The sequence below is a fragment of the Gossypium hirsutum genome, chromosome D10 (assembly GCF_007990345.1).
Source record: "Gossypium hirsutum isolate 1008001.06 chromosome D10, Gossypium_hirsutum_v2.1, whole genome shotgun sequence".
Classification (NCBI taxonomy): Eukaryota; Viridiplantae; Streptophyta; class Magnoliopsida; order Malvales; family Malvaceae; genus Gossypium; species Gossypium hirsutum.
The window spans coordinates 17555045-17569568 of record NC_053446.1 but is presented as its reverse complement, the minus strand read 5'-3'; the positions used below and the strand labels follow the sequence as shown (position 1 = coordinate 17569568).

General features: G+C 33.5%; 1 protein-coding gene across 2 annotated transcripts; it reads right to left on the bottom strand.

Annotated features, from left to right (window-relative positions):
- Positions 1–1222: 1222 nt before the first annotated feature.
- Positions 1223–5587, bottom strand: LOC107914420 (protein SUPPRESSOR OF GENE SILENCING 3). 2 transcript variants are annotated; one of them, XM_041102133.1, is made up of 7 exons: positions 5244–5466; positions 5036–5077; positions 3521–4548; positions 3088–3382; positions 2677–2921; positions 1835–1992; positions 1223–1628 (listed from the first exon to the last, which is right to left on the bottom strand). In XM_041102133.1, exons 3-7 carry the CDS (start codon positions 4532–4534, stop codon positions 1403–1405), a joined length of 1938 nt encoding a protein of 645 aa, XP_040958067.1. In that variant the 5' UTR covers positions 4535–4548; positions 5036–5077; positions 5244–5466; the 3' UTR covers positions 1223–1402. The 2 variants fall into 2 exon arrangements, with proteins under 2 accessions (XP_040958067.1, XP_040958068.1); XM_041102134.1 differs by lacking the exon at positions 5036–5077 and having other exon boundaries at positions 5244–5587.
- Positions 5588–14524: the final 8937 nt, after the last annotated feature.

The following is a 14524-nucleotide window of genomic DNA, read 5'->3' as shown; positions in this document are numbered from 1 at the left end:
AGTGTAAAAATTATAATGCCAAAAAAATGATTTTGCAATTTTTATGATTTTTTTGTTTTTATATAAATAGATTTTGGTACTCATATTTCTTCTAGTTCACTTTAATACTTTAATATTTAAACTTGACAATTAAGTCTATTTTGATCAACTTGAAAATTATAAAAATTTGATAATGTGATACAATCCTAGTATCATATCATTAAATCTTAACAAAAATTCAAATTTAGAGATAAAAATAGACCTAATTGTCAAAATCAAATATCAAAATAAAATAAAAAAACACACCTATTTACCAAATTGGAGAGTCATATTATATTTAAATTAAAAAAAGGGTCAAATTACATTAACCCTCCATGTAGAGGGTTCTTTTTCTAAGGTGAGAATACATCATAATCTAGCAAAACAAGATGCCATGAAGAGATGATGGAGAGAAAAATCAAAATAGACTCTGAAAAACAAGTGCGGTGGTAGTAACGGACACAATAAGGAAATGAGAGAGATCATAACTACAATTGTTGTTATAATTGTAAATGTAGGGCGAAATTTAGAGCGCTAAGTTTGCCAGAAGATAAAAAAAAATACCCCTAAAATGAGACTAAAAACTTCTATTTATAAATCTTGAAAATGAAAATTATGAAAAGAAAGTGGACATGAACATACTAAAATGAAAAGTAATAGAATTGAAAGTGGTAACGGTGACTTAAATAGATAATGAGTACAACAGTTATTAGTAAAAGTAGCACCCACTTCAAATATTTTAACAAAAAATAATAGTTAAAATAAAAAATTCTTAACAATTTCCGTTTTCCAACCTCCAAGTCATGCTCTACAAGACATATCAAAAGTGGAAATCCCGTCAACCTTCAAAGGTTAATCCCAAACAACCGTATGTGGACTTGTTCCCAACAAAGTTATTCTCAAAAGTACTCGTGCAAAAAACAATATTTTTCGAAACTTTGACAGTTAGCTACACCCCCAAAAATTTTCAGCCCTCGTACCGAGCCAAAAATAACATTATTTCTAATTCCTTCTTTACAAAACATATGATTAGCTTTGGTTTCAAGTTGCATGAAAGATGCAGCCCATAATCTAGAAAGAGCAATGTCATTTAACCAAAACATTGCAACATAATAGGAAAGAAATCGTAGATTCATTCCAAGTTCTTATTTGAACCATGTCTTAGCAAACAACACAAGCATAATAAGGCAACCATAGATGCAACTTTAGATTTAACTTTTTTTTTACCCATATATTCCAATCTTTTAACATACTATTTTAAGAGTTGTAACTCAAGATGGAGAAATATTCAGTGTCATCACAGAAGTTTCCTCAGGGAACAGAGAGATTAAAGTCTTTCTTACCACATGTGTACATACCATCGCATTCCCCTACAATTCCACAATCAAGTATTGCCGGGGTTGACTTTTGAGCCATCCGGAGTGTACTTCTCCATGAGGTGGCTCAATTCAGCATCAAACTCCTTTTCAAGCTCAACTTCTTCCTGCCAATGCCTCTCTCTCATGCCAACCATCTTCTCTTCGTGTGCTTTGATCAGCTTGTCCCTCTCTGCCACAAAAGCCTGCATCTCTTCATCCTGGAACTTTATGAATTTTGCAATTTCATCCGCCCTACAAATAATTTTTCAAAAGATATGAAAAGAAAAATACACAAATATCTCATAACTTCAACAGGTAAACAGAAATGAGATATCTAGCAGCATTTCATCTAATGAGATTAAACCATCTGTTTTAATGTGAAACAGTCATATACTGTAAGATTACCAGTATCAATCAAATTACACAAGGAAATTCACAGAAGTATCAAAATTATGTACCTGCGCCTGTATTCCTCTGTATTTGAAGGATTGGGGTTAGACTGCTTGACCTTCTCACGCTGTTGCTGCTGCAGCTTCTCAAAACTCTCTTCCTTCTCATCCCTGGCTTCATGGATAAATTTGATTCGTTCCTTGAAGAATTGCTCTTGGAAATCCATCTGGAAAGGGCAAAAGAAGAAACACAGTTAACATGAAGCAGAAAAAGAATTACTATTCTATCAAGTAGAAAATTCCCAGGGAGGACAATAGCATGCTCTTCTTCGTCTACTTGAACATCAGCCAACATGCAACAGATGGTTAAGCACATGAATCTATATCAAGCCGAAGTTGCTCATACTCTGACTAAATACCTTAAATGCGAGCCTAGCAAATAGCTAGATTTACCCTGTAAGCATTGGTTGTAGTAATAAAATGCTTATGCCAATTGGAACTTTCATTTTAGATACGCAGCACCTTTTATGATCACCATCTTTTACCAGTAATAATTAGGGATTGGCAGAAACATGGCATAAGTACCGAATAAAATTCGAACAGACAAAATACATAAATAGTGCACTAAATAACAACTGATTGAACCAAGGCAGTGACGCTGACATGCTGTGCTACAAGGGCATGTAGTGCGCAACTTTGAAGTCCAGATACTGAGCATGTCAACCAAAAACCATGATCCAGGAAAGGAAGACAGCAAGCAATATTGATTATGGCAAACATGCATTATTAATCAATCCTATAAGATATCACAAACCAGTAGGTTACTAATATGTACTGCAGTATAAAATTACTAACTAATACACCAGGACCAAATGTCCGGCAACAGGCATGTGAAGATTTGAAGTAACTACCTCTTCTTTGTTCTGTTCATGCTGCATTTTGGTTCTTTGTCTTACAATCCTGTTCTCCTCCATTGTCTTCCGGAGCCTCTCACTCACAATACCAAAAGACTCTTCAAGAGCAACTTTTTGCCTTTGTTCTTTTGCAACCTTGTTCTTGTAAAAAATAAGCTGCTGGTTGTCCTCACTCATTTGCCTGATCTGCTTAACAACCATCTCTTGATAGGATCTCATCTCAAATTTCAGCCTAGATTTGCCTAATCAACAGATCAGTTATACAGCACGTCAGTCAACTGCCTAAGTATCTGCAGGGCTACTTATTTGTGAAGAAAAAAATACAGAAAAATCTCATGCATTTAAAGCTATCTTGCATTTTATCCCTGCATGTAATATAATCGTTGTCTTCTGTTAAATAGAGAGAACCTTGAGAATGCTGGTTGAAGCTGTCTAGGTCTTCCTTCATAGCCATATAACCATAAAGTTGGCGCTTCCCGCCTGGATAAAATAAGACCCTACGTCGTTCCCAAGCCTCCCTATGCGTTCCTTGCTCAGCAAAATGCTTATGTAGCCGTTCAGCTTCTAAATAACCCCTAGCTGTGCTCTCAAAAATCAGAACACTCATCCCACGATGCCCCTGTGGACCATACGAGTGTCGAGCCTTCACAGCAGCATATGAGCTGAAATAATCAAGAAGCTCTTGGTTTCCCATACCAATCCACTGAAGTATAATACAATAAATAAAAAGTTAAAAGTTAGAGCAGGAGACAGGAAACGAGTATTTCCACTGAAAATAGAAACAATTAGCTTCATTATTTAGTATATCAGAAAATAAAAATTGCAAAAGATATTGCAGTACCTTATCGTTCTCATCTTGTTCCAGCCTTGTGTTCATTATCATAACCATAGGTGGCCAGACTATTTCATGATCTTTTTCTTCATCTTTTAAACCCTTCCATTTGCCAAAAGCTTCACCAGAAGGAATAACTGAAGTACCCCTTCTACACAATTCCTCATCCAAGAGTTCAGCAAGTTCACGATGGAGTTTCACCCTTTTTGCTCCTTTTGTTTTGGCATGTGTCATCAGAGGCTGAAGGCCTCTATACCAGTCAATGGCACCAGGACCACCCTGGCATGCTGGGCAGTGCCACTGCCTTGCTGGGTCGTTGATTTCCTCAATTCTCAATGCATCTAAACTCGAGAAAAATTTCTTAAACCATCTATTATTCTTTCTTGTCTCGAGGCTCTTTTGACTTGAATCTGAATCAAAGTCATCGGTTAGAAGTTCATCATCAGAATCATCAATAGCATTATCATCTGAGTCATCCTCAACATCATCAATATCATTGACCTCTTCAACCTCAGCGTTGACATTGTTTTTTCCATGATCATCTTGTAACCCCCCGGATGGGTTGGAACCAGTTCTAGATTGCCAATTCCATCCATACTGAAGGGGTGGGCGAATGACAGGATGTGGTGGCACATTGTTGTTCTCAATAGCCTTGTTGAATGCTTGGGGTCTTGCATTTCCTCTGCCAGTTGCCATCCTAGAATCAGTATTATGAGCATCCCAAGCATTGCCAGAGGCTCTTCCTGATACAGCATTAGTCCGCATCGCTCCCCGCGGTTTACCATTGGAATTTTGAGGACCCCAAGGTCTTGCAGCACTGCTTCCAGTTCTATTCTTAGGCTTCCTTTGAATAACCTCCCACTCACCATCGTCTAGAGGCAAACCCAGGTTCATGTCCGCTACACCCTGGCTTAGCTGCTCAACCTTGGAGCTAGAGGATCCAGATATGTCTTTCCCCTTGGACGATGGGTTGTTAATACCACCAGAAACAAAAGGATTCCCATTCCCTTTTCTTGAACTCATCCTCTAACACAATCCTATAGTAAGATGTCATAAAATCGACATTTAGTAGTACATAGTCTTAAAAATAAACAAGATCGACAACAACTAACTATGAAAATGCCTGTAGATGGTGTTGTCAGCAAGTGTCTCAAGCTATAAATTGGTCGTACGATCACTATACCCTAATCGTCAAAGCTGTTGCCCAAAACTCAATTACGAAGGATATTTCAGTCAACCTTTACTTGCAAAGATCAAAACATTTACACAATGCACTGGGTTGGCCTCAAAATAGAGCTAGCAATCGGTGTATCCGTGTTATATCTCAACTCAAACATGATTGAAATAACTAAAAGCCTAAAACTTGAACATGCCACGAAATTTTAAACATGTCAAATTTAGACAGAAACAAGACAAACTACACGCGACAATACATCATTGACACCGCCAGTATGTTTGAAGTTAGAACTCTTAGGTATGGGTATGGCAGGGCATGACAAGATTAACACGAACAACATGGCTAACCTGTAAAAAAAATGAGAGCAACAGCAAAAATGATAGCACGAACTGCAGCGGCAACGATAACATCAACAATGCCATAATGAGACAGAGAAACCGTTAAATAAAAAACCAAGCAATATAATTAAGAAACTCAGAAAATAATTTACCCCACATCTAAGAAAAAAAAACCTAGGGTTACCTCACAAAAACAGTGAAAAGCCAATAAATTTACCTCTAATAATAGGGTAGACGCAGGGGGCGCAGTGTAAGCATAGAGCGTGTGGAGGTGCGGGGCCGGTAAGGCGAGATAGGGTTGTGGAGTAGAGCAGAGTAGTGACAGTATGAGAGTGGAGAGTGAGTGTCGGCTTGGAAAATGAAATGAGCAGGAAAATTTTTGGGTTAGCTAATAGCTGGAAAGCATTTTAAGCGTCATTTCATTTGTACCACCAATAACATCGACGGGTAGCAGCGGAGGTTGAATTAATAATAAATATAAATTTGGATAAACTACGAAATTATTCACTAAATTGTGGCTAAATTTTTGTTTTGGTTACTTAATTACAAAAGTTACAATTTGTCCACTGAATTATTTGAAAATTTTTATTTAAATCATTGAACTACTCAAAATTTATTATTTAAGTTATTAGGTTAAGTTTTTTTTTAAATATTTTTCCAAGGAGCTCTAAATTACAATTCGACAATCTGTACGGTGAATTAGTGTAACACCGCTAACCAGTATCTGTCGTCGAAATAGGATTACCGAATAAATGTAACCTAAATCATTCATTTCAAAACATTTCAATAATCATAAAATAATCCATCATTAAACATGCATATTGTCCCTTATTAAAGTCCTCGAGGCCTTGGAATCACTTTAGAAACGATTCGAGACTAAATCAGGTACCTTTGAAAAATTTTGGAAAAAGTTAGAAAAATTCTACAGCAAGGGTCACACAGCCTTGTGTCTCAGTGACTCACACGACTGAGACACACGCCCGTGTATCAGGCCATGTAACTCTCGAAATAGGGATACACAGTCGTGTGCCAACCTGTGTCCGTGCTTGTGTAATTCTCTGACTTGGGTCACACGGCCAAGCTACACGCCCGTGTGCCAGGGCGTGTGCTAGATGACTTGCTCCCGAAGCACAAATCAAACGACACACGCCCGTGTCACTCAGCCTTGTGTCTCACACAGCCAACTCACGCACCTGTGTGGACTTAAAATGTACCTTAAACAACAAGTTTACCATTTCCTACTTGCTTAGGAATTAAACAACTCAAAAACCAATCAATTAACCTATCCGAAATACGATCAAACATGCTCCAAACATGCCAAAACAATCATCTTAGGTGCCTAACCATTGTATCCTCATTGGTACCACATTTATATCATCAAAACCTATCAACGATGCATTATTTAAATCAAAGTTTAAAACATACCAAAATCACTCAATTTAGCGTAGCTTATAACCACCTAAAACATCAAGTTTAAGTTCACATACACCTAACAAACATTGATTTAAAACAATGTGTCAAATTATGGCTTCAAACACAAACATATATTTATATACTCAAACCAACATTAAACTTATAACTTCATTTACAATTCATCCACAAAATAACTATCAATTATGACACCCTAGGTACATGCCATCACAAAAGGTAAACATCACCACATTTGAGGTCGAGATTGTTGTTGAATGTTAAGTAGGCGATCAAAAGAGAAGTACTTAACCTGCGCACGGAATACAAAGCCGTACGCTGAGTAAAACTCAGTGATATTTCTATAATCCGAACAATTAAAGACATAATAATACAAGAATGCATAATTTGAATTATATGAACATACTATTGTCTAAGCTTACCATTACCATATACCATCATTTCAAATTCATGCATATTACTATATCATTTCATACTATACTCAATTTTAACATGCTATCATATTTGATTTGTTTAACAAAGATCTCAATTCACATCACTTGCTATATAAATAGCTTTTCGCATATTAATCCACATTTCATTTAATCAATGGCATTATCCATTCCATATTCAATTCGTGAGTACATAACTCATATATCTCATTTGTTCACAACATATTTCACATTTCATTTTCAATCCACTATCTCAATTCCATTTCACATACCATGCTATTTCAGTATTAATTATAGAACTTTAATATTTATTTATCCTTATTAACACGACTCGGACTCGGACGGATACACAAATCCAACCAACACACCAGTTTGACACCTAGTGCCTCATCGGATAAATCTGAAGTAATAACTGCACACAGCGCTATATAAATTGACACCCAATGTCTCATTGATTAAACCGAAGTAAATTGGCACCCAGTGCCTCATCAACTCGAAGTCGAAGAAATCCCTGAACTTTTCCTATCCCATGGCATGCCATCTATATCCGACTCAGCCTGATACAGTTAATAAGGTTTCATTTCACTTTTCAAATACAACAAATATCCAATTCTCATATTTGCACATTATCACATTTAAAAATATATTCATTTCAATTTCCAATTACTCAATACATTCATAACATATGCCACATCAATCCAATTCAATCAACTATGAATTTAATTCAATTGTAAAGCACATTAATTCTCACTTCCCATGCTTACCGTATGTAATGATTCAAAGTGCAATAATTTACAACTTAGTTCGGATTATAGAAACACAAACCGTGAATTCCGGGCTATTCGATGTCGATTTTATCCCTCCCCTTTTTAATCGAGGATTCTGGTACGACGTTAGCTACGAAATTAAAACAATTAAAATACATCAATACAACACAATTCAATTTTACATTAAATATTCCAATTTTTACTCAATTTTTACTTAAATTCCAATTTAGTCCCTAAACCGAGACTAATTTTTAGTCTTCACATTTAATCCTATATTTTTATACTAATTTCACTTTAAGCTAAAATTAACTCCCTATTTTCAATTAAACCCTTAAATTTCAAAATTTTCACAATTTAGTCCCTATTACTCAAAATTTACAGTTTATTCTACAATTTAATCCTTTTTTATTTCTAACTTAAAAATCTATTAATTTAATCCTTATTACCAAAATTATTCAATAATAACAACATCTAAAATCTTAATCAATGCTAAAATTTCAACATGGGTCGGGTAGTACTAATCACCGAGATTCCAAAAATATAAAAATTACAAAAAAATAAACTAAATTGACTAACCAATTAAAGTTAGAAACTTTCAAACCCTAAAGTGTCATCAGTTCTTCTTCCTCTCCTTCTTTTCTTTTCTTTACTTTTGCATGTCTTTCTTTCACCTTTTTTTTTTCACTTTCTTTCTTATTTCATTTTATTATACTTTAATTTTTATTTATCATTTTATATATTAAAGTTAACTTAATATAACTATATGTATAATATACATAACATTAATCACTTAAGTCATGACCGACCACTACATTTATAAAAGTATATTTGCTACTTTAATCCCTTAATTGATTTTAATCTATAATTCAACTTTTACCCTATACGCGATTTAGTCCTTATACTATAATAACTCTAATTCATGCAAATTCACTTAATCGAAATCTAATTAACTACAAACTAACTTTCTAAATATTTATTTACGAGTCTAATTTTAGCGAACGAAGTCCCAGGAATGCACTTTCTGACACCCCTGACTATCGGGTCGTTACAATTAGTACCTATCGATAAGTAAAAGAACATAATTTAAATCCAAGTTGATCTAACGAGTAGTGTCGGAAGTTGGAGAAAAAGATTATTGTTCGTAGATCCGTGTCATCTAAAACTGTTTAATAAAAATTGAATAGTAGAAGAGAAGAGAGCTATCAATTGGTGTAGGTAGTGCAAACAAAAAGTTATATAATATCATTTTTAACAATCCAGTCATTTTTATTTTCAATTTTTTCTTAAATTTCACACGAATTTTCGCACTTGAGCTTATAATTGGAAATTTTGAGTGATTAACCCATTAAAGTGTAAGGAAAACTGTAACACCCCTAACCCGTATTTGGCGTCAGAACAGGGGTTATGGAGTATTACAAAAATTTACAGATCAATTAACATACATTTCATTTCATTTAGCATTCATATCAGAAACCAATCAAAAATCAAGCTTAAAGTCCCTTATACGAGCTCTCGAGGCCCAAAATATACATTAGAAACAAGTCGGGACTTAATCAAGTACTCAGAAAATTTTTCAGAAAATATTCAAACTTTTTTCAAAGGTGTAGGGGACGCACGCTCGTGTGGCTAGACCATGTGTCTCGCATGGTTAAGAGACACGCCCGTGTCTAAGGCCGTGTGGACATTCGAAATAGGGACACACGGTCGTGTCTCAACCCGTGTCCAAACATATGAGCTCTTTGACTTAGGTCACACGGCCAAGACACACGCCCGTGTGCTAGGCCATGTGAGCATACTGACTTGTATTATTAAGGTGCAGGGGTAACACGACCAAGCCACAAGTCCATGTGCTAGGCCGTGTGAACATTCTGTTTTGCTCTGTTTTAAAATTACAAGGGACACACGACCATGTCACTTGGTCATGTGTGACACATGGCTGAGACACACGCCCGTGTCTTTGCCCGTGTGGACGAAAATAGGTCATTTCCAAGCCATATTTCTCACCCAATTTATCTTCAACCTAATCCAACATTTTTACACAACAACAAGCCATAACAAAACATTCAAAACAAGATAGAATCATGCCTTAAATATATAATATCTTCACATACAACTAACATTCTTTTAAGCACCTCAAGTGACATATTATAACATGCATGTTCATGTATTCAATATATTCATATATATAACTAACTTATATTCATAATTGTATCCAAGGTTTACCAAGCTAGTTTGCATTATTTCAGACCAAGTTACTTAACTAACAAAACTTACCATTTGATACCAAAATGTATTTCAAATACTAACATATTTAGTTATACATATACCTTACATATCAAGGTACTGATTCATGACCAGTTCATTGCATACCAAAACAGGTATATATAAATGCACATTTAGCTAACATTTTACCTTTCACTAAACATCCATAAACCAAACCACACATCAACCACATAAAGCAAATATACACAAACCAAAATGTGCCAAAACACAAGTCAAATGAGTGGCTAATCTCAACAAAACATATATAAGCCAAGATTAGCCAAAATAACCTATACATGCCATTATAACCATAATCAAATCATTCGAAAGTATCAATAGAACCGGTGGATAGTGTGATATAGCTCCGGCAAGCTTTCAACCTGACCGAGCTTCCGATAATCTGAAAAGTAAAGAAAAACAAATTTGTAAGCAATAAATGCTTAGTAAGCTCGTATAAGCTATAATCATAACAATTCATTTCCAATATGAAATTTATTCATATTATGAATAATCTAATAATGATACCGCGATACTCATGAAGCTATATTTATTGACTCACAAGATGAATATATCCACAGTATCACTTTTATATGTTATCCTAGCATAGTAGGATTTTAAACAACTTTAAACTCTTCTAAATTTTTTTATCTTCGTTTGCATTTCTTTACTTTTCACACTCATTCCAGGTGCATAACACACAAGTCATAAGCATAATATTCAACCATATCCACAAGCTAGTGCATTTAACATAGCCTTTCTCGAATTAATCCCATAATAAGTTGTTTCAAAAGAAATTGCATAATTTAAACCTTACCGCTCTTTCATGAGCACTTGCATATTTTCTCTTGAGTACTTACCATTTCAATGCATCATGTAAATAAACATATTACCATTCAACCAATAGCTTGGTACTTGCCTAAGCATCAACAACAATACTTGTTAGCGTACTTACACATATTCCATATAAATTCAACATTGATAAACTTATTTTCTCAATATGTCACACTTGAGTTTACTACTCGTCTCAATTTATATAATTTCCTTGTATCAACATCTAAAATATATTCACATATGTACATATCATGATGCTTATCATTCTCTTATTGTTTCTTCTTAAACATAAATCATTCATTTCTTTATATCAAGATACCTTGTACCATCATTTCCATGTATTTCGTATATATTTATTCCGGTAATAGTTCGTAATTACTAATGTACTTAGTTATTAGACAAGTTTCATACAAATGTATCTTCTATCTCATATTTTAACATGTCATGTAATATCAGTTTCATGTATTTCAAGCATATACGAGTAATAATTCATTTCGTATTCATATTTTCTCATGTCAGGATTTTACCCGTTGAATCATTTAAAATTTCAATGGATACATGAGTAGTACACACAAAATGTACAAATCTATAATTCCTCAATTCATTTTCGGGAATGCTCACACGAGTACATAAACAGGAAACTTCAGAGAGCCACTAACGGGAAGCTCATACGAGCCAATATCGGGAAGTTTAAGTGAGCCAATATCGGGAAGTTTAAGTGAGCCAATATCGAGAAGCTTCGGAGAGCCAATTAATCAAAAAACTCATGAAAGATCCTTTTATCGGGAAGCTCCGAAGAGTCATATATCAGGACGCTCATAAGATATGCGGTGTGCCCACAACACATGCAGGATCACAACCAATCGGGATGCTCCGAAGAGCTATTAACGGGAAGCTCGCAATAACCATATAACGGGAAGCTCATAAGAGCTAATAACAGGCCGCTCTTTCGAGCAGTGGTGTGTCCGCAACACATGCAAGAACACAACCAATTGGGATGCTCCGAAGAGCTATTAACGGGATGTTCGTGAGAGTCATATATTAGGAACCCTGTATCCATCAAATTTCATTTGTTCAAACGGGACTTAATACTTATCAATATTGTCGGCTATGTGATTGATTTTCATACATGATAAATACACAATTCACATGCATAACATTCAACTCAAATATACAATTATATAATTTAGTTACACGAACTTACCTGGCTAAATTGCATAAATATTAAGATTCAGGGGCATTTTAGAAATTTTATATTTTCCTCGATTTTCCACTCAATCTTGATCTAAATTAATAATCTCATTTAATATATTAATTTAGAAAATAAAAAATTCAGTTCATGTAATTTGGTCATTTTTGACATTTTTTACAAAATTACCCCTAAAGTTTTACTTTTATTCAATTTAGTCTTTGAGCCCACCATTTTTAATACAAACCCAAGCTAGCCGAATATTCATGGAATTCAATACAGCCCATTTTGCAATAATTTCACAACAAACCTTTGTATTTTTACTATTTCAACAATTTAATCCCTAATCAAAAAATTTATCAAAAATCACTTAATAAAATACTTTTAATTAACAACTAATATCTCAGTTTCATCATTTAACATCAAGGATCATATAGATTCATCAATGGCAACAACCAAAATCTTTAACAAAATAAAAAACAAAGGTAAGGTTTAGTTGAACCTAATTGTAACAATTTCAAAAACATAAAAATTACAAGAAACGGGTAAGAATTGAACTCACATGAAACAAAATTGAAGAACCAACTTAAGGAACTCTCCTTTCTCTGTTTTGAACCGAAATTTGAAGAAGAAAGTATCTAGAAACCTTTAAATTTAATTTGTTTTATTTTTAATTTCACCAAAATTACAATTTTTCCATTGAATGGTTTTATTTTATTATTATTTTTCTATGCCACCTCATCAATATATTTTAGGCATATTTATTCCTTAAGTCCTCCCTTGTTTATTAATTAGGCCATTTAATCACTTATTTCTTGTAATTAACAAGTTTTGTATCTTTTTTCAATTTAATCCTTTTTAATTAATTAACTATAAAAACGTTAAAATTTTTCAACGAAACTTTATTACCACCTTATTGACACTCCATAAATATTTATAAAAACATTTACAGCTTGGTTTATAAAAACGAGGTCACGTTACCTTATTTTCTAAAACCACTTAAACTAGGGTTTTATTACTTGAACGTAATAATTCATTATAAGACATAAATTACCAATTCAAAAATATTTTTCAAACCATATTTGACTCGTAAATATTAAATAATAAATTTTACGAGCTTACTCGCTGAATTTGGTGGCCTCGAACCACTGTTTCCAATACCACTGAAAATCGAGTTGTTATAAAAACATAATGAAATGTCACGTTAACTTAACCATTATAGTTTTATATAACTTCTTTTTTTAAACTTTGGAGTTATATCATATTTTAAGTTTAGGTAATTACAAGATTAAAAAACAAGATTTATATCAGTTTTGGAAACAACACTTTTCACAGTATAAACCCCAAACTAATTTAAGCCAAAACTAGTTTTGAAACCCAAACCTCAAACAAATTTTCAAAAGCCTAAACCAAAATAAAACAATGCTTTAAGCAAAAATGATTACCTTCAATTCAAATTAATTGCTAGCCTCTTTACGATTCGGTAAATGAAAGAGAAGAGATTTGGTTTTTCTATCGCCTGTCATTTGTAAGAATTAAGATGTCGATAATATTTTTATTGTTTTAATTTTTAATTTCCATGTCATAGTTTAATTGTTCTAAAATGAAGTCATTTTGGCCACATAAAACATACCTATTTACCAAATAGGAGAGTCATGTTATATTTAAATTTAAAAAAATGTCAAATTATGTAGAGGGTTCTTTTTGTAAGGTGAGAATACATTATAATTTAGCAAAACAAGATGTCGTGAAGAGATGATGGAGAGAAAGATCAGAACAAATTCTAGAAAACAAATGCGGTGGTAGGTGGTGGTGACGGACACAATAAGGAAATGAGAAATATCAGAACTACAATTGTTGTTATAATTGTAAAAAGAAAGTTGTAGAGAGAATTTTAAAACACTACATTTGTCAGAAGATAAAAAATCCCCTTAAAATGAGACTCAAAACTTCTATTTATAAGCCTTGAAAAAGAAAGTTATGAAAAGAAAGTGAGCATGAACGTACTAAAATGATAAGTAGTAGAATTGAAAGTGGTTACTTGAACATGAAAAATAGAAGGTAACTTAAATAGATAACGAGTATAATAGTGGTCAATGAAAGTTGCACCCACTTGAAATATTTTAACAAAAAAATCATGGTTAAATATGAAATTCTTAATAATTTTCGTATTCGAGCCTTCAAGTCATGCCCTCCAAGACATTTCAAAAGTGAAAATCTTGTCAACCTTCCAAGGTTATTCCCAAACAATCGTATGTGGAATTGTGATATGGACACTTTTATTGCAATAGTAGTTTTAGTTTTATTTATTTATTATATCAGGCTTTATTAAGAGTTTTAGTTTTACTTATTTTCTCTATTATATTAGATTTTATTTCCTTCATAAACTTTAAGTTAGGAATTTTATTAGGACTCTTTCTTTTGTTATTAAGAGTCTATAAAAAGTTGTCAATGTGAAATAAAGAAAAGTAATTATTCTATAAAAAAAAAGAAACATTATTTTGAAAGAGGGTTCAGTCAAGGATGAATCTACCTTTTGAGTGACCATAGGTCGAAGCAAGAATTCTTTCTTGTCTAAACTTGTGACTAG